The 20,170-nt window shown below is 39.7% G+C and overlaps 1 protein-coding gene across 18 annotated transcripts in view; it reads right to left on the bottom strand.

The window, feature by feature from the left end:
- Positions 1 to 20,170, bottom strand: part of LOC124146118 (IQ motif and SEC7 domain-containing protein 1-like) — a 189,897-nt gene that overhangs the window by 30,149 nt on the left and 139,578 nt on the right. For all 18 annotated transcript variants that reach the window (XR_006862638.2, XM_046516225.2, XM_046516221.2 and 15 more), the window contains exons 3-6: positions 17,582 to 17,743; positions 5,011 to 5,092; positions 4,246 to 4,278; positions 1,958 to 2,132 (exon numbers count right to left, since the gene is read on the bottom strand). Coding sequence is in view for 17 of the 18 variants with exons in the window: in XM_046516225.2 (XP_046372181.1) it covers positions 1,958 to 2,132; positions 4,246 to 4,278; positions 5,011 to 5,092; positions 17,582 to 17,743 (452 nt within the window). In the remaining variant the exon portion in view is untranslated. The remainder of the gene's footprint in view (positions 1 to 1,957; positions 2,133 to 4,245; positions 4,279 to 5,010; positions 5,093 to 17,581; positions 17,744 to 20,170) is intronic.

Raw genomic sequence — 20,170 nt, 5'->3', positions numbered from 1 at the left:
CTCTTATAGGGACAACTTTGTTCTTATTAATTTTATAATCTACAAATTATGATTTGAATTAATTATTATTGCCTTAAAGACTTGTGTAAGTCTACCCAGCAACCTATGCTGGTTGTTCAGTTAATGGAATGAGTAGTCTGCCTAGGAGTAATCTTGTGATGTTTCATTGAGTGGGACTCAATATTTTTTAAAATTAAATGATATTTAAGTTATTTCAACAGGAACTTAACTGTTGACATGATTTCAGTATCAAATATCCACCTTTTTCAACATTTACTTGCTCATATCAGAACTATTCTAAACAGGTTCACACTACATAGCAATATTAACACTATCAGCTATCAAAAGCAATGTAAACCATATCCTGTGATAGGGGCTTCTGACACGTCTAATCCTAACTCTCAACTGAAGGGCATTCATTGCCAGCATTTCATAAACAAACTGTGGGCAGAGAGGTTATATCACTACGCCTTCGCTGATATAGAGAAATCGTGAAATGAAATGAAATATTTGGGTGTTCTTGTCTATGTTATCCTAGAGTGTACAGTGGGTGGCAGTGTTATGTTATATGTCATCAGGCAACAAGGCAGACCAATTACACCACTTCTCACCCACACACGTGTAGTGACAGCCTGTGATCTACAACGTGCAGCTCAAGGCACTCACCCACACACAGGCAGGGTGTCGGTGAGGGTGATGAGGATGGGGACTGGGGGCAGTGACAGCTCGAGGCACCCCACCCACACACGTGTAGGGACAGCCTGTGATCTACAAAGTGCAGCTCAAGGCGCCCCACCCACACACAGTTGGGGTGTCGGTGAGGGTGATGAGGACGGGGACTGGGGGTAGCGACAGCTCAAGGCACCCCACCCCCACACACAGTCAGGGTGTCGGTGAGGGTGATGAGGATGGGGACTGGGGGCAGTGACAGCTCAAGGCACACCCCCCCCCCCCCGCACACACGAACAGTCGGGTGTCGGTGAGGGTGATGAGGATGGGGACTGGGGGCAGTGACAGCCTGTGCTGGAAGGCAGGGGCAACAAGTGAGATCACCTTACAGGAACTGGACAGCAATTATCATAATATCAGTTAAACCATAAATGTGTTGGGTTTTTTCTTTTTCTTCTGACAACTTTTCACTTCTCTTCGGGGCTATAGTAATAACCTGCTTTCCATACTACAGATGTCGGCCATCTTATCTACTGTTTTATTCATAGCTGACATTTTCTTTTCCATCTTATACAGTGACCTACTCAGCATTTCTACTTATCTTTGAAACATATTTTTTTACAGATCTTATTGACAAAGTGAGCGATTATTTACAGACAGCCGTCATATAGCTAGAATATTGCTGAGTGTGGTGTTAAACAACAAAGAAAACAAACAAAATTTAATTGGGAACTGGAGATACTGTCTGCTAGAGGATGAATCTATACTGAGGATGACATGCAAATGACATTGCCTGAATGCAGGGAATGATAACACACCTTGTAGCCACCTAATCCACGTATTAGTCCCAACTTTTGAAAAGCATTGGCTACTTGAGACATATTCTCCATGACCCAAGAGTAAAAAAACTCATGGGTTTTTAGAAATTTTGTATTTGTTCAGCTCCACATGCAGAATTCCAGCAATATGATTTCTGTAATAATATAATCTGGAACACACAAACCAGTGGTTGATATTATGAGCATGGTCCACACCATCAGAGAAAGATGACCAACAATCATTCAAGTCACCGAACCAGACGACCAGGGCCCAATTTGACAAAGCGATCTTAGCACTGCGACTTTTGTAAGCCTATGTTAAAGTATGGGAGTTACAATCTTAGTGCTAAGATCGCTTTGTGCAAGTGGGCCCTGATCTATTCCATTGCCATTTACAACAAGCATCGGTTTCTGTTCTAACCCTGAATCTGCAAGGGGTGGATACTAAGGTATGACTTGAAGCAACATACCTCTGAGGTTCTTTATGAAGTCTTCCAGTTTCATCTTGCGGTCATGTTTAATGTTGGAATTGTGGAGGTCAGTGTTGAGCATGATGATGGCGAAGGCCAGGAGGAAGATAGTGTCCGTGTTCTTGAAGTTCTTGATTTGGTCCGGGTTACAAACACAGTATCGGTCTGCAAACGCCTGCAACAAAACACAGTAGAGTTTCAGCTTAATGGCTGAATAGGCTTGAGTGAGTGAGTGAGTGAGTATGGTTTAATGCCGCTTTTAGCAAAATTCCAGCAACATCATGGCGGGGGACGCCAGAAATTGGCTTCATACATTGTTGGGAATCAAACCTTGGTTTTCGGCGTGATAAGCGAACGCTTTAACCACTAGGCTACCCGATCGCCCCGAATAGACTTGAACATGAACTGTTAGACAATCATATTTCACTAGAATGTTTGTGTGACTTTGTTATAAACAAACTAGCTGTTCTATTGTTTGTTTGTTGTTTAACGCCACACTCAGCAATATTCCAGCTATATGACGGCGGTTTGTAAATAATCAAGTCTGGACTAGACAATCCAGTGATTGATATCATGAGCATCGATCCACGCAATTGGGATACGATGACATGCATCAACCAAGTCAGCGAGCCTGACCACCCGATCCCGTAAGGCACCTCTTACGACAAGCATCGTTACCTTTTAGGGCAAGCATGGGTTGCTGAAGACCTATTCTCTATCCGGACATTAGAGGAAGAATATACACAAGACTTAATGTTGGAAGACCTATTATACCCTGGATTTTCTAGGTTAAGCTGTGATAAATGGTATTTCTATTTTGCATCTGCAGTGACTAGGGTTTCAAAAAAAAATTCAAACTTTTGGGACGACGATATTATCTAATTTGTATGTACTACTCTCTGCTCATTATACGTCAAAGAAATATCCCCTGATGAAGATTTTAATAAACAGGTAATCTGCTAAAGCATGTATATCTACATGAATCTTTGCACGGGTTGACACATCTATACACAACAGTAACTTGTAATCCTTATCCTGACACAGGAATATGTACCTGTACAAAAACAATATCTAAACATTTGGCCTCGTAGGATACACGGGACAATGTTATTTTTCTACAGCTATGTATTTCAGCCTTGTGGGATGATACATGGGACAATATTTTAGGGCACCTATTTTTTTTTCCATTTTTTGTACAGCTACATATCATGGCAGTCCAGAATCCAGGAATTGGTTTCTGTCTTGCTCTGTCTGCCAAGCTGTTCAAGTCTCAAGTCCAAGAATTCAGACTATTTCAAAACATGCCTGTACTCCTCACAAATGATCAACAGCAAGTTTTTCCTCTACAAAAAGCATTCCACGAGGTCTCCCTATATAATTACCCATCTCAAGCCACAAGATAACCCAGCCCAAAACCTATTTCTCATTTCTTGAACATGCCACCCAAAGATTTGACTGTTCTTGTAGGAGACATTCCCAGGATTTGGGCTCATATTTTGTTGTTTTGCGATAATACAAACAGCAGCTGGGTCAGCCTATCTGGCCACTGGAGTTCAAAGGTGCCTTTTTTCATAAAAAAATAGAGGTCCTAACTCCCTGACAAAGAGATGCTAACAGTAATGCTTTTTGCAGGTCCTTGAAGAAGAAAATTCTCCCTCGCATGTTTGCTATCACCGAAACAGAGAGCGAAACAAAGCACCTGTTTTGGACAGAGATTGCACAGACCACCAAGGAGCGTTTCTGGACATATTTCCTTTCTAAAATAGCATGATGTTGTTTTGCATTGTAAAATAGGAACTATTGTGTAAATAATGTAAAACCTATTATAAAGATGTTTTTTCCGGGTTTAAACAAAATATATGTTTAGTTTCACACAATTTCTTTTTGAAAACTGTCTTTAAAGCTTAGCACAGCTTCCCTCTAGGAAAACAAGGAAATATTTCAAAATAAATAAATAAATAACACGTAACCATACAACAAAGGCAATTACCAAAGTATCTTGCTTATATTTACCATGTTTAATCAACTGTAGCTTTGTGAGACATCAACTATTCTACTAAACTGATCAGGAAACGGTTCATTATCAAGATGTGCCTTGAAGCAAGCATGACTTCTATGGTAATGCACAGGAAATGATCATGTGTAAATAATTAGCACTTTTTTGTCGACATGTTGAATAAGTTATGAGGATGACCAATCATCTGCTTTTGGTAATTTTCCATGTAGCGTAAGAATGGGAATGGACAGTGGGAGCGCGGGGACGAGGGCTTCAATAAATGTTTCATTACCTCCATCAATCTCTCTATCTTCTGAGCTTCACCCTGGGAACAAAACAGATTTAATCACGAGATCAACACTTTGTAATGCAACATGTCATGTCAATTTCCTCCGTCAATTTCACTTTTTCAACAGCAAGTTGTGCAACATGCAAGCTCTTTACTAAAGACATAACATTGAATTTCTTCAATAATTATGACTTTTGTTATTCATCTGTTACAAATATTATGGCAAAATGATATTATTATAATCATTATTGATATGGAAACGCTACACCTTCTAAATATATAAATATCACATTTGTCATTTTATATCAACTTATTGATAGGTTTATGGAAGGGTAAGAATGGTATAAAAAAATTTGTCTTACAAGTTATCACATCCTAATTCAGTTTAAGCTGAGTTTCATATGGATTGTGTATAGGTCTAGTGACCAACAACAAAAAGGATGAACTATATAGCTATCAAAAAATAAGACAGGTCAATGATTTGTTTGTTTGTTGCTGTTTAACGCCTCACTCAGCAATATTCCAGCTATATGACGGCGGTCTGTAAATAATTGAGTCTGGACCAAACAATCCAGTGATTGACATCATGAGCACTGATCCATGCAATAGGGATACGATGACATGCATCAACCAAGTCAGCGAGCCTGACCACCCAATCCTGTTAGTCTCCTCTTACGACAAGCATAGTCTGCACTGCATTCATTCATCAAGTGATGTAAAATATCTAAAAACAATTTATTGTAAAGAACATCCCAATATTCAACTGACCGGCATTCTGAAGTAGGATTGGTATTTTCGTAGTGCAACGTCCACCTGAAGTCCAGATAAGTCAATTTCTTCCGTGAAGTAGCTGAAACAAGAAATACGGATGTCAATGTTTGGACAAGGATGAATCCTAGTGAGCATGATGAGGTTAGCGTATCAGGGGGTGTTGGCTATAGATCGGCATGGGCATGGTACTCCTTGTCCGAGACACTGGTCAATACATCAATACCGACTTGACCAGGATTCTGATTGTAGGTCTGACAAGGAATCTTCCACAATCATGTCCATTTGTCAATTCATTTCAAAGATGCCGGTGATGAAGTTCCGCAAAGATTTGTGTCTTTGAAGTGAACGTTCATTCCACACTAAAATAGTTCTTAGTGCAGATGACATTGTGAAGACTGATGCAGCACTTCGGGAAGAGACACATGTTTCTGTACCGACAGCAACAACATTACCATTCCGCTTACTGATAGCACAATCTCATTTATAAAATCAGACTAAACCATTTGTAAAGAATTCAATGAGTTTCTGATAACCAACCCACACCACATGGAATTTAAATTGCCGAAATGCTGATTTGAACTTTGTTACATACGTAACATAACAAACATCAATTTATACCACGTTGTTCCATGGCTTAGATGTATGAGTGAGTGAGTTAGTATGGTTTTACGCCGCTTTTAGCAATATTCCAGCAATATCACGGCGGGGGACACCAGAAATGGGCTTCACACATTGTACCCATGTCGGGAATTGAACCTGGGTCTTCGGCGTGACGAGCGAACGCTTTAACCACCAGGCTACCCGACCGCCCCCTTAGACGTATGATTGACACATGGAAGAAATTGTTCCGAATTTTATTAATGCACCTCAAAACCCTTTGATAATACTTGACAGCATTCAACTAGATCCTCCCACAACTTAGTTTTGTCCTTAACCTTTTATGTATAATCAAAACCTTTTGAGAAAGTTGTGATGTACGTAGTTAATGCATTCGCCATGCATAGTCGTGGGCAATGTTTGAAGTTGATTAACTGCATGTTTCAATTATTCTCCCACCACGTGCTCTCCTTTACACTTCTCGCAACCAAACTACCAGCATTAAAGTCAACCATCTGTCTTCAAAACCAGGAATCAGAACATACATAACTTGTTTCGAAATGCTTGTCTTTGAAGTCTGCTCTGTCTTTGAAGCCAACTTTCACCCCTCCCTACAACCAGACTGCCTAATTATGGAAAACACTTTACATATGAAATGTGTCACCTTTGGAAACATTTTACCGAATGGAAACTTAAGCCAACAATTTCATAATTTATACAGCTCTAAAATACTTCCATATCAATCATTATTCTACAGTTTAATTAAACAATTAACACCAATTTGTGACCTTTTTCAGGGTAGTGTGTAGAAAAAATAACAACCGTTTATGCATTGCCAGTTCTGGTTTTATTAAAGAGTCTGAGACCTGGTCTTATTTTCTGTTTGGGTTCTCCCGATCAAGACTTAGCACCAAGGTTTAACAAGATCATCATTTTAAACTGCATTGTTTCCCCCAAAATTAAATCCTCTCAACCCAAATGACACCATTTGAGAATAAGATCTGTGATCCTGAACTTAATTCTTTTCAAACACGGCCAGAGTTAATTCCGTTCTGCAACCTTATGAGGATATTTGCTAAAGATTTGCACAAAGATAATTATCTGGGGAGGTCATTAAGAAAACTGAACCCCTATTTTTCAACGCTGTCAACTTGGTGAGTTGGTGTTTAGATTTGTTCACACACAGGAGGACAAAGACTGCGAAGCCCATGCAGCCAATGACAACCCTAACGAAGACCCAGCTTTGCGTTGGTGGCAGTGATCGGATCGGATCCACAACCCAGATTGGCCAGTTGGGCAGCAATCACTCCAGCAGGAGCCCCTACCACTTCCCAACGCTTCAATTTGATTACACCATTACCTAATCTCAAAAAAAACCATGATACACTGACTCCAGCTTAATTAAGATTAAGACACCTCCACTGCTACCCTAATGATATTACACTTTTTTCAAGGAGATTAAAGAAAGAGGAATTAAAAAAAATGTTCAGTTGCTAATCATTTTTGCTAATACAGACTGTCTGTCTTTCTTATACAGGAACCAATCTTGTAATGTTTGTTGGACAGAGTAAGACTTTCGATTACACCTGCTATGAATCACACTGTCCCCAAGACCCAATTGTCATTGTCAACCCTTAACACAGAATTTCTGACAGATTTTTAATATAGCTCTCAATTACATTGCACTAAATCTGCCCTCACGCTATGATCTTCTCAGTGTCATAAAACTCTAAACTTTGAGTGAATTATTCCTTTTTGAAACATTGAGTATTATCTGCGGTGGCCGACAAAAGAATCACATAACTTTTTTCAAATGATTTAAGTCATGTTCAAAATGCCAAATATTGTCACATTTAGGGGGTTGTTAATCAAAACCATAATCACAACCCTTGCTCAAATCCAATATTTCAAAATAACTCATTGATTTAATCATTAAGAACATGAACGCTGGAATATAACAGAGAAGTGGTTCTGACAAAGACCGAGCTGGAACTGTCACTGCCAAATCAAGACAATATCACCGCTTTGTGTTGTCAGTGTCAGCTTGCTGATTTCACCAGACGCCACGCCACGCCACGGAGGACGACGTCCATTCATATGCCATTTAGTCATTATTAATAATGTAGGTGTATGTTCATTATGGCTGAATCTGCCTTCTTAATTGTCTTTCTGTCAGAATAAGGATCAATTTTCACCTGGGAGCCAAACGTAATCGTACATGAGGTCCCTCGGTGCATCATAATTCCACCTAATCGCTTGTCAACAAAACACAGATAGTTCATGTCAGATGTTCAAAACCCGTCAGTTTAACGCAAAAAACTACAGATCATCTTCACATAAAATATGAAAACACGATCATAAAGCTGTCAACTCGGAGACCTAAATGTCTACTCAAATTAGATTATTTTTTCATTTGTCTCTTGATGCAACTTTGTCTCTAATCTTTATCTAGGGTAATATTGGTTGGGATAACCCTCATCTCTTGCGAGAAAAAAATAATCCACTTGAATAGAAGACTAAAACAATATTTCCGATTGTGAATCCAATATCCCAGCTACGAGTTCAAACAACGGTGCAACCTGGGGCTATCGGTAAGCCCACTGAGGCAAAAGGGCTTATTACGAAGATGGGATGAGGTTTTTATCAAAGGTCTTAACAAGTTGTCAGGCATTTCCAAGCGGGTGATTATTTCGGTACTGACTAAATGACTGTTGGATGAGTTAATAAATCATAGAATTCATGAATATTAATGATTGCTAGGGGGGTTTAGAGTTACACAAAGATGGTGGCCATGTTTGACCATGAAATAATTCGGGGACACATGTGATCTGCCAAAGATAATAATAGAAGAAACACATACACGATACTGAAATGAATTTAGGATCAGGTTCATTTAAATATTAATATAGTCACATGCAGCACAATAATATTCATAAACACTTCCATTTCAAAAGTTGGTCAGAAAACTACTTTTAACCATAATTTTAAAATAATCATACATTTTTCATAACCTTAACATTTGATAAATAGAATATCACACTGACAATTAATAATTTCCTCATCTGATGTCGCAATCAAAAGATAAGTTGAATACGATTGTCTCCGTCGATCAGATTTGGTTTCATATAAACACTTCAAGCGAAAGTGTTACTTCCTTGCTGTATATGATATTCACAAGGAAGTGAATAATAGTGACACATCACACTCACCACTGAGATTCTAATCAACTTAATTGTTCATATGAATTATGAAAGTAACAAACGTCCTCGCTGATCTTTAGATCCAAAGTTGACGTACAAATCAACAGCTAACATCACAATTAAGGCCAACGAGCCAAAATCCAGTTGCACTGACATTGATCTTTAACTCCATACATGCGATTGTTTAATAACAAGCCAGAAAAGGTCAACCACTTTAGGTGAAATATTTCAGTGATAAATCTACAACAGTGAGGTGATTTCATTTTTTGAAATGGGTTTGACCTCAGTTAATAACATCAAAGCCTGGTAGATGAGACATGAGTGAAACATCGCCCACTTTGGTCCCGGGAACAGTGTTCTCATTTACAAGAACGGCGTCCGACTTGAGCCCGCAATCAATACCGCTACTTTACGACTACAATTACAATTGCAGGACCATCGGTGAAGAAAGTCACACATTGTAACCTGTCCACTTAACTTCTAGTGCTACAGAATTGTTTAAAACGTGAAAAGGAAAATATATTATTTTGCCTTTTGAGAAAACAAATTTCAATTCCAGAATCTCTGTAATATCTTTTTTTCATGAACTGAATATCAGTATTGTTAACTTAAATGTTGGCACAGAAACATGTTATGTTAGGGCTCTGTTTCACAAAACCCTCTTAGCACTAAGATGATCATAACTCCTATACTTAAGCATTGACTTACGTACCCGTAAAATCACTTTGAGGAACAGGCCCTGAATTATCATTTTATTTGAAGTGGATGTTAAAATAACATAAAATTTGTAAACAATATTTTTTCAATTTACAAAATTGATGTCAAAATTAATCAAGAAAGAACATGTAACAAAAAAGAGTACAATGAAACAAAGCTTTAATACATTTTTCAAGTTTCAAACACTGTGCAGATTCACCAAGATGAATACCAGATCATACTGACGCCCCTGCAGTCATATGCATGTGATTGACAACTAACAGGCAATTTGCGTGATTCAGGCAGAAAATCAGTGGTCCAACTCCAGCAGCCCTGCTAAATATCGTCATAAGAGGCTAACAGCTTCAGGGTATCTATGATGGCAAACAACGTGAGCAGTCAACTGGTCCTACGTCATACAACCTAGCATTTGGCCAAAGAACCTGGTCCAGTATCAGCACGCATGATCTGTTGCGTCAGTCGCATTGCCAATATACCTCACTCACCCATCTTTGTCAGAGACCTCTAACAGTTATCTCCAACATGAGAGTGTGCTGGTGTATTTGCTCGAACACTTTGTTATGATATTGTGTTTCTCTTGGCTCTGTGTCAATTATATACATTTGTTTGGGTTTCAAAATTGACTCCCACGTGTCAACAATAAGACACCTCACCCCGTTTACAAGTAAAAGATGTTTTCATAATTTGGAAATAACACGCTCATTGATATGAAATGTTAACACCTGAGAACAATCAGTCTCGATTATCTGCCTAGTCCGTCTTACAGACCCTGATACATTTATATCAACTACAGCCCATGCAAGTCTATAATGTTTGGCAAGTCTAGATTACTGCAGTATCAGTATCTGAAAATGAAGAGAATCACTGGGCTCCCTTTTTATTAGATTTTTATTAAGATAACTGAACAACTGTTTTTTTCTGTACGATATGTTCATTTCAGAGACTATATGTTAGTCTATTATCTGTCAAACAGATTCTATTGGCCCTAAAGGCATAAGAAGTGAAAATTATATGAATGGATCACTTAACATTCGCGAGGAACCCAGGTGTTTGCGAAAAAAGGGTAAGCATGGCCTGCCCTACCGGTAGCATAGACTACTTACACAATTGCATAATAAAGTTAGAGTCCAGATTTAGAATCTGCGATATCAAACATGAGGAATTAGACTTTTCAAATCCACATTAATGACTGACATGAAGCAATGACAGTGTTTTCTGCCATATCACCACCTGTCAAAATGTTCATTTTATGGATCCATCAGACTGTCATATTTTTCCACCAATGGCCATCATTAATCGCCTACGATTGTCACAGTAACTAAAGTCTCTCCCTCCACGACAATCTCAGCCCTCGTATTGACTGGGTAAATAATGCTATCAGAGATATTATTTCAGCAAATATTCACCATTTCCATCCAATCTTAACCACACACACGGCAAGACGCTGCCAAGCAGACCTCAAGCACAACACTGGGCCTGAGATAGCAAAAATCTCCGATAAGTTGGTCAATTTTGACAAACCATTGAAATAATTGGTCGAAATTGAGAGGCACCTTTTCCACGTCAAGTGTACGAAACAGCAGTTATAATATTGATAGTTGCTATGGTTTCACCTATACACTTCAGCAGCAAAATATTGGCTGCAACACAATGGAAGATTACAGCATCCATTTCCAGGATTGTTTGCCAAGCTGTCAAGGGCCACGCAAAACCATTCCAACAACATCTCACCTTTCTGACTTTCTCCCAAATCACCTGGCTACTCAGCGTCAGTATCATTAATCTCACATCCTTAACAAAGGCAATAAATACATGTTTCTTAAATAAAAAAAACATTATCACTTTGGCTTTCACTGATAATGTGATTTCCCCAGTGTAACAGATTCACAATACACTATTTAATGAGTGAACTTCTACTAAGCTGACGTAACATACACTGACGAGTATCCTTTCCTTTCACACTACATTCATGATAACTTTGAAAAAGACACAAAAAAAACAAGAACTATTTCCATCTGTGATATCTCTTCAGAACACCAAAAGAAAAATAACATTTGACTGCTATGAAACATGATTGATGTTGCTCTTTCCCCAGCTACTTGCGTCACAAGATGTAGGTGTGATTAATTTTCATATAAAAAGGCAATTTCGGAGTGCATCCCACTGTTATATCTGGATCTATACTTTGAAATGAGCTGCAGCATCCCAGGTGCTGGGAACCGGACCCGGTAGGAAGCTGTTATCATCCACTGCACCAAACACAGACCTCAAAACTCAGATAACTACCACTGCCCTGGCAGTACCTAATACTGATTTAACCGTTTTTTACCCGTGAGTCATGATTTTGCTTTCATTTATATATACAGTTACTTTTTTCTACCTGATGAAGTTCTCTCATCTGCCTGTGAAGGTGAGTTATTGCTATCTCTGAATCTGAATCTTCCAACACGAGATGTCCTAGCCTGATCCTTCATCCATGGAAATAACCTTGTGATGTTTTTTAAATAAATATTCTTAACACCTGTTTTCAAAGATGTTATGGTGTATCAAATAACACAGGTTATGTTGGATAAGATCTGCAGTTATATTCCTATGAATGACAAGGCCATACTTTGATATTTTTCCAAGAGGCTAGCTCTTGAAATAGGTTCATTAAAGATTCCTGATAATCATGTCATTCTCTGCTCTCTGAGTAACTAGGTGACCAGATTGGCACAGTTCCCTTCACCTCTTCCTTGCTATCTGGTCTCTTGACATTCAAATAATGGACAGAATTAAAATCTACTCTACCAGTATCAACATGACTCAATGACAAGAATTAATGAATATTTTTAGTTTGTTTGTTTGTTTGTTGTTTTACGCCGCACTCAGCAGTATTCAAGCTATATGACGGCAGTCTGTAAATAATCAAATATGGACCAGACAATCCAGTGATTGCTTCAACCAAGTGAGCGAGCTTGACCACCTGATCCCGTTAGTCGCCTCTTACGACAAGCATAGTCGCCTTTTACAGCAAGCATGGGTTGCTGAAGACCTATTCTACCCCGGATCGAATAGTGATCGAGTACTGTTGTTGTTGCACAAACTAAAATATTAGTGAGTGAGTGAGTTGGGTTTAACGCTGCTTTTAACATTATTCCAGTTATATCACGGCATGTCAGCTTAATGTGGGAGGAAAGCCCGAAGTGATGCAGGTCTCAGACGTTTACCACTTCGGTGAAACCCACGAGCACGGGTATGGTGCTGACAAACCTAGAAACATAATTGGGGCGAACCGGGATTCGAACCCACAATCATAGGTTTCTGGCGTGCCCAAGTGATGCAACTCTGCACAGCAAATCGCGGCGCCTTAGACGACTGGGCCACCCGTGCCTCCAACTAAAATATTAAATTACCAGAACAATCCTGATACAAGAACATCAGACCTGCACTAACAATGAAATTAACAATGGATTCCAAACTCGGCTAATTAAGATTTGTAGATGTTCCTGTCTTGCACCATCTTGCTACATTCTTCAACCATCCTCCATCGTGGCCTTTACCAGGCTGCACATGACCAAAATGTTCCTCCAGGCCAACACCTGACAACTATCGTCATGAAGAATAGGGCACAAAATGGCCCACGCACGAACACAAACAAAGCCGGAGAAGGGAGTCCATGTAGGTGCACAAGACCACATAGGGGTGATGTGTTTTGGGGCTGGTTGAGGTCTTGTGTCGGTGCTGTGATAGCTTGCGCTTCATGGCCTGCTAGATACATTCACACCTGGTCCATGTTGACTGACCATGTTCCGGACCCACTACTCCCCCATGCTGCTGGCAAATACACAAGCCATTTCTACCAAGCGGTTGTAAAGTAAAGAGTTCTGTGTTTAAGTGCCTTGTGGTTATGACATCAGTTTTTGCACTCGGAATATTTGAAGGTTTCTATATTCATCTGAAATAGCTGCAAATGACATGTGCAAGATTCCTACAAGTCCAAGAAGTGAATGAGTGGGTGGGATTGGGTACCTCTTTTTGAAATATTTCAGTTAACAGTATATCACAGCATATCAACTCAAATCAGGCAGAGGCAGTCTAAATTAATGTAGGATTTGCTTCTTTGTTTGTTGTTTAACGTCGCACTCGGCAATATTACAGCTATATGGTGGCTGTCTGTGAATAAGACAATCCAGTGATTGACCTCATGAGCATCGATCCACTCAATTGGGACCGATGACATGCATCCTGTTAGTTGCCTTTTTCGACAAGCACAGTCACCTTTTACGGCAAGCATGGGTTGCTGAAGACCTATTCTACCCTGGATCTTCACGGGTCTAATGTAGGAGGAATGCTTGAAGTGATGTAAGGTCACAGACAGTTACCATATTGGTAAAACGTCTGGTACAGTGCTGACAAAGCAAGGATCATAATTTGGACAAATGTGGAATTCACAGAGCAGGCTAGACTTGCTTTTATATAATATAAATCTAGGTTGGATTTCATAAAATATATATATTCCACAGTCATGGATCAGGACAAAGTGAATGTTTGTGTCTTTGACAACGAGACCACCCTTGCCAATAAAAACAATTAGATATATACAAAAAGCCACAAATGTCAACATAATATACCATAACATTACCACTGATGAATGAGGTCAAGCTATTCCGTTTTCCATATGTTACCAATGACCACACAATCAGCCCACTCAGCCTACAGGATGAATACATCGGCTGTAGGTGTATCTGACTGTTTATGTAGGTACTGCCTCCACATTTATACATGTTTCAACAATAGCCCATAGTCCAAGAACAAATATCCACTTTGTAAAGAATATTGTTCGGAATGCCGCCCACGTGGAACGAGCTTCCCAATCTATCAATCCAGCTTGTCATGATTTTATCAGTGTTTTCTCAAGTTATGAATTCATATTCAGGTCAAAGTAGACCTGAATTCATCCCACATGGAATCGATGTGTGTGTTATGAGACATTCAAAGGTTTACAAAGCCGTGTTTGACAGAGAAATAATTCGAAGAGTCACTCACTCACTAAAGGAGGCAGCACATGTAGCCTATTCAAAAGGACATGAAGCATAGCCTTGTTGTGAGTGAGTGTGTTGGGTTTATCGCCGCTTTGAACAGTATTCAAGTTATATCGCTGCATGTCAGCTTAATGTGGGAGGAAAGCAGTAAGTGATGCAGGTCTCAGACATTTACCGTTTTGGCCAAAACACGGGTATGATGCTGACAAACCAAGAAACATAATCGTGGTGAACCGGGATTCAACCCATGATCATAATCATCATAATTTTCTGACATGCCCAAGGAACGCAACTCTGCACAGCAAATTCCGCCACCATAGACAACTGGGCCTTTCTTGCCCCCAGAACAATCAATAAAATAGGTGGGTCTCCATATAACAACAGAACAAGGTTTTTTTCAGAATAATCAAAATATGGGGAGTAAATCAATATGAACGAGATGACCCTGAACACGAACTAATGTCACATTCAGAGGCTGTGTTCCCACTACAGGCTAAATTCAGTGAGGGAAAGGTCGTTCTCTAATGCAAGACGAACAAGCTGTCACTCTACAAGTGTAGTATTTGCATGCAGCGACATTCAAGTGTGAAGGAAAATGTGTGCAAGCTGTGCAGGACCAGGACAAGCCAACCCCTTACTTACAACCACATAACAACCACATAACAACCCCTCCCTGGCTCTTGGAGAATGTGGCCTGGTTTCAGCAGTATGTACTGTTCCAGAATACACTCTCGGGGCCAAACAATGCTGAACTTTACAAAACACTCATCAACATGACATGTTGACTGAGATTTTTACATTGCAAAAATCCATCAAGAATGTCATGATCAGGATATGTAAAGAGAAGGTTTAAATGCAGGGCAGGATATGCTCGCCATTTTTTTGTTGTTGGTGATTCGTAAACAGATGTTTATGATACAGTCAGTACAATGGACTCTTTAGCAGAGTTTTCTTATGATTTGTTATGTTTTTTTCTCGATTATATTTAATAGATTAAAAGGGGTGGTTGGGTAGCCTAGTGGTTAAAGCGTTCGCTCATCACACCAAAGACCTGGGTTCGATTCCCGACATTGGTACAATGTGTGAAGCCAATATCTGGTGTCCCCTGTTGTAATATTGCTGGAATATTTCTAAAAGAGTCGTAAAACAATACTCACTAACCCTTATAGATTTAAAATGAAATTACAAAGAATCTGACCGATATTTTAAAAATTGTTAGACTGTTGAGTCATTTTTGAAAGATGAGCGACATGTGCTTGGAGTGACTGAGCCAATGATCCATGTTCAAGAATGGCTACTCCACCCTATCATCTCCCACTAACAGGTTATTATTCCTAATCATGACGCCCCAAATATGAAATATTAATCTTTAAACAGCCAGCACCATCTGTTCTCAAACAATGACCATTGAAACAAGCATTTAGATATAATCTTGTGCTCGGTCATTGATCCAGGACTTGAAGGAATGGGAGAACAATTATCATCAAGTGAAATTCCTCCACTGATTTAGGGGGTGAGAGTAAGGGTGTTGCCCTCTTGTCTCCTGAGATGATGCCATCTGTTCTCTGCATGCATCCGCACATCCACGACAGATCACCCAAATCATCCCGGGAGCTTTTGTTCACCTCCCAACAGTCAACATTGGAATGGACATTGTCTGGTCAAGGGTCCTTGTGAATATTTCATGGCATCTTGCATTGCAATTATCAACCATTTTTAAGAGACATGCAAACTCCGAGTGAATTATTTTGACTCTGGAGTGATTTTGAGAGAGTGAGCCATCATGGTCCTATTTTATCATTAGCACTATTGATGGCGTCTGTCGTGCGCCTCCATGGTTTCTTGGGATCCCCCACGCCAGCTTAGCATCTTTACCCACTTCTCCGTGGTCTTAAAGCCCAGCACGACTTTATCATTAATTTGCCCAAAATAAAAAGATGTAGTCAAAGACCTTAAGGAAAATTTGCAAGAGCAATTCCAATAACACTTTGTGCTGATCCCCAAAGTGAAGAATAGGGGTCTTGGTGGACTAATGGCTGGATTTCCTAATGTGATACTTTAGAAGGCTTGATGCCATAACTTCTAAAATATTGATCAATTCAAAATGGACAAGGCAAAAAAGGCCTAACTGGATAAATCCACGCACAAGTACGAGGCAGTCTTCTCACCAATGGCATGAGTCCCACTAGGTGGCCAAGAAGTGACAAATGCCCTGGAACCAGCCCTTGGGATAATTACAGCTACAAGACAACTTGTGGATACTTGAGACTGGCATCATGAAGTATTTGTCATCTTTGCTGAACTCGATCAGTCATTAAATGATCGTTATTATTTTATCGCCTTCTCACATGCAAAGGACACTTTGGAACCACATGTAGCTTGTCACTGATGCCCCCTGTATAATTGTTACTCAGATCATTTGAAACAGTCTCTGCTGCAGTCACATGTTCAGAATTACTTTAGTCTATATACCTCAGAATAAAACATTATGAGTGAGTGAGTGAGTGAGTTGGGTTTAACGCTGCTTTTAACAGTATTCCAGTTATATCGCGGCATGTCAGCTTAATGTGGGAGGAAAGCCCGAAGTGATGCAGGTCTCAGACGTTTACCACTTCGTGAAACCCACGAGCACCGGTATGGTGCTGACAAACCTAGAAACATAATCGGGGCGAACCAGGATTCGAACCCACAATCATAGGTTTCTGGCGTGCCCAAGGGACGCAACTCTGCACAGCCAATCACGGCGCCTTAGACGACTGGGCCACCCGTGCCCCCCAAAACATTATGATTGCATCATCAGATCGAACCAGGAAGCTGGAATATTAAGTGCTGCATTAACCCACTGCCAATCTGGGATTCGTACTCATGATGAGCAGATACAGGTACCTCCAAGCGATGCATCTCTGCACAGCACAGTGCAATTCCTTTGACCATAGGCCACCTTTGCTCAAAGGCATCTATAAAAGCCGTCTTGGCAGAGGGTACCAAACATGTTTTGCTCTTTTCGGATAATACATGAACAATACTCACTGTAGGACCTCCATGTTGAATTGTTGTTGCAAGTTGCCCAGGTATTCTCCTATCATTTGTTTGCTTAGACCTTTCCGTAGGATGAAGAACTTTGCCACACTTCGTGGGGAGCCTTCTAAAAATCCATGGTCTAGTAGGAAGTTCAACCCTTTGTCCGGTTTCCTGAAACAATACGGCAACATCATAACCCATCAGTAAAACAAACCCTCCAGACTCACAGTCTGAGGACCCCTAAAACCAGGCATTGGAGCAATATGGACAAACACAGAAACAGTCATTCAGTCTGTTTCAGGTTCAGACACATTTGGGGTGAGTGAGAGTAAGTTGGGTTTAACTCTTGTCAGAGAAAAGTCCAAAGGGTGGCGGCTCATTGTAAAACACACAACCACAAGCATGACACACACATTTTACATGAGTGAGTGAGTGAGTTGGGTTTAACGCTGCTTTTAACATTATTCCAGTTATATCATGCATGTCAGCTTAATGTGGGAGGTAAGCCCGAAGTGATGCAGGTCTCAAATGTTTACCACTTCGGTGAAACCCACGAGCACGGGTATGGTGCTGACAAATCTAGAAACATAATTGGGGTGAACCAAGATTCGAACCCACAATCATAGGTTTCTGGCGTGCCCAAGTGACGCAACTCTGCACAGCGAATCGCAGCGCCTTAGACGACTGGGCCACCCGTGCCCCCCACACTATACAGGAACATTACCGACAGGATCATAAACATGCCCAACTGATTTTTTGAGATTGGGAGATTTCTACTACATCTGAGTGTCTAAATAGATTCATACTCACTTATGTTCTTGTAACTGACTAACTTACAACTGCTGTTGAAACCCAGAATAAAGAACGATACCTATGTTTACTATGATACTGTGTTAATTATAGTCCATGATTTATTTGCCCTATCAAACCTTCTCCAAATGGAGAATTTGTTTCAGACATTTCAATTAAAACTGTTTCAATAAGAGTATATTTTTTCTGTCTTTTTAAAAAAAATATTCCACTCTCGATATTGGCCACTGTCATACAGCTTGATTAATTCTGACTGCAGTGAAAAACAATAATCTATTACTCAGCTACTTGTGCTCAATACTTTTTAAAAGTTTAATCACACAAAATTCTCATGTCCAGATTAAACCTAAAACCATGCAAACCTCCCAGGCCCAACAATAAACTCTGAGCAAAGCCTTGGCAAAAGCTAACTGCCTTCATTGTTCAAAGGAAATCTCTTGATGTTACAGTTACAAAATCGCTAACACGCTTGTCTGCTATCTTTCATCTGCTACTGCCGCCTCACTGACGCTGGCTTGAACACTCTTAGTGTGCGACCAACCAAGCAGAAAATCTCCCAAAAAATTGATAAATATATGACTGCCAGTTCTAATGCCTGTGAGCTGTGGGTGTCTAACAGACAGACCATATTGTCTCAGTCTGTGTGTTTTATAATGTTATCCCCGGAAGCTGCGATATTATCGAGAGATGGTGACGAGGTGTTACCGTTAAGTGACTGTCCCTCGTGACATGATTAAGAACCATTTCAAATCTTTCCGCATCTGATAAACACATATTCATTTGCAATATGTTTTAGTTCAATCTCCCCTTTTCAACCTTATTTTCAACACAAAAAACAGCATTTCTTTGTTTATCCTGAAGTGATAACATGTGAAACATAATCTGCCTCATGAAATGATAGTGTACAGTGAGATCTGCATGCCTGTGTTTTTCAATTGTTTTTACGAAAACACTGTGTTCTTTGTCTTCACCGAAAAGGAAATCAAATCTTTTCCAGTAAACATATCCCATATCCATCCATTAATAATATATTGATCTGAAAGTTCTTTTCCAACATGCATATCCTATTTAGAACATACACTTAGCCTAAATCTTAAAAAGCAAATGTAATAGCTGAGGCTAACCATACACATATGGTGAATTTAAGAGGCCTCATTAAGGTTTCAAGAATATGTTTCTCAATATTTTGTAAAAGACAATCACAGACATTGATGATCTGTGTGCTTTAAATAATTTCCCAGATGACGGATGAAATAATTAAAGAAATGAACCATGCAGATTATGGTTGGAGATTTGTTTAATATTACCCAACCTAAACCTGGCCTCACCTGCCTAATGCATTCAGTTTCGCAGATGCAAAAAGCAAAAAAGTTTTGACCTGTGGGTTTACAGCTGAGGCCAACAAAAATAAATGAATCTTGACAGATTTGAGCAAAACAGGAACTGAATGGCAGAAGCCATATTGCTGCTTGTTTGGTAATTACTAGGCCATTCTGTAAGAGCTGTAGTACTTACTTAAATATCTTGCCAACCAGCCACACATGATGTCTATTTGAAACTCTCAGATGTTCTAAAAATCCATTTAAGTAGAACAAAACCTTTTCATAAAATAACATCTTAACGTGGGCCCTAAATGAGACTGATTGAGTTATTGAAGTGAATGACAGTGAAAGAATACAACAAATTTTGGGAGCACATTTTCCCTTTGATCAAGAATGATGGCGTCTCAAACGAGATAATTTGCTCCATTTTCTAGCAAACCAGGAAACATGTACGAGGTGATCATTA

This window comes from Haliotis rufescens, unplaced genomic scaffold (genome assembly GCF_023055435.1).
Source record: "Haliotis rufescens isolate VD_foot unplaced genomic scaffold, xgHalRufe1.0.p SCAF_68, whole genome shotgun sequence".
Classification (NCBI taxonomy): Eukaryota; Metazoa; Mollusca; class Gastropoda; order Lepetellida; family Haliotidae; genus Haliotis; species Haliotis rufescens.
Note: the sequence above shows the minus strand (reverse complement) of the source record. Positions and strands in the feature narration are given on the sequence as shown.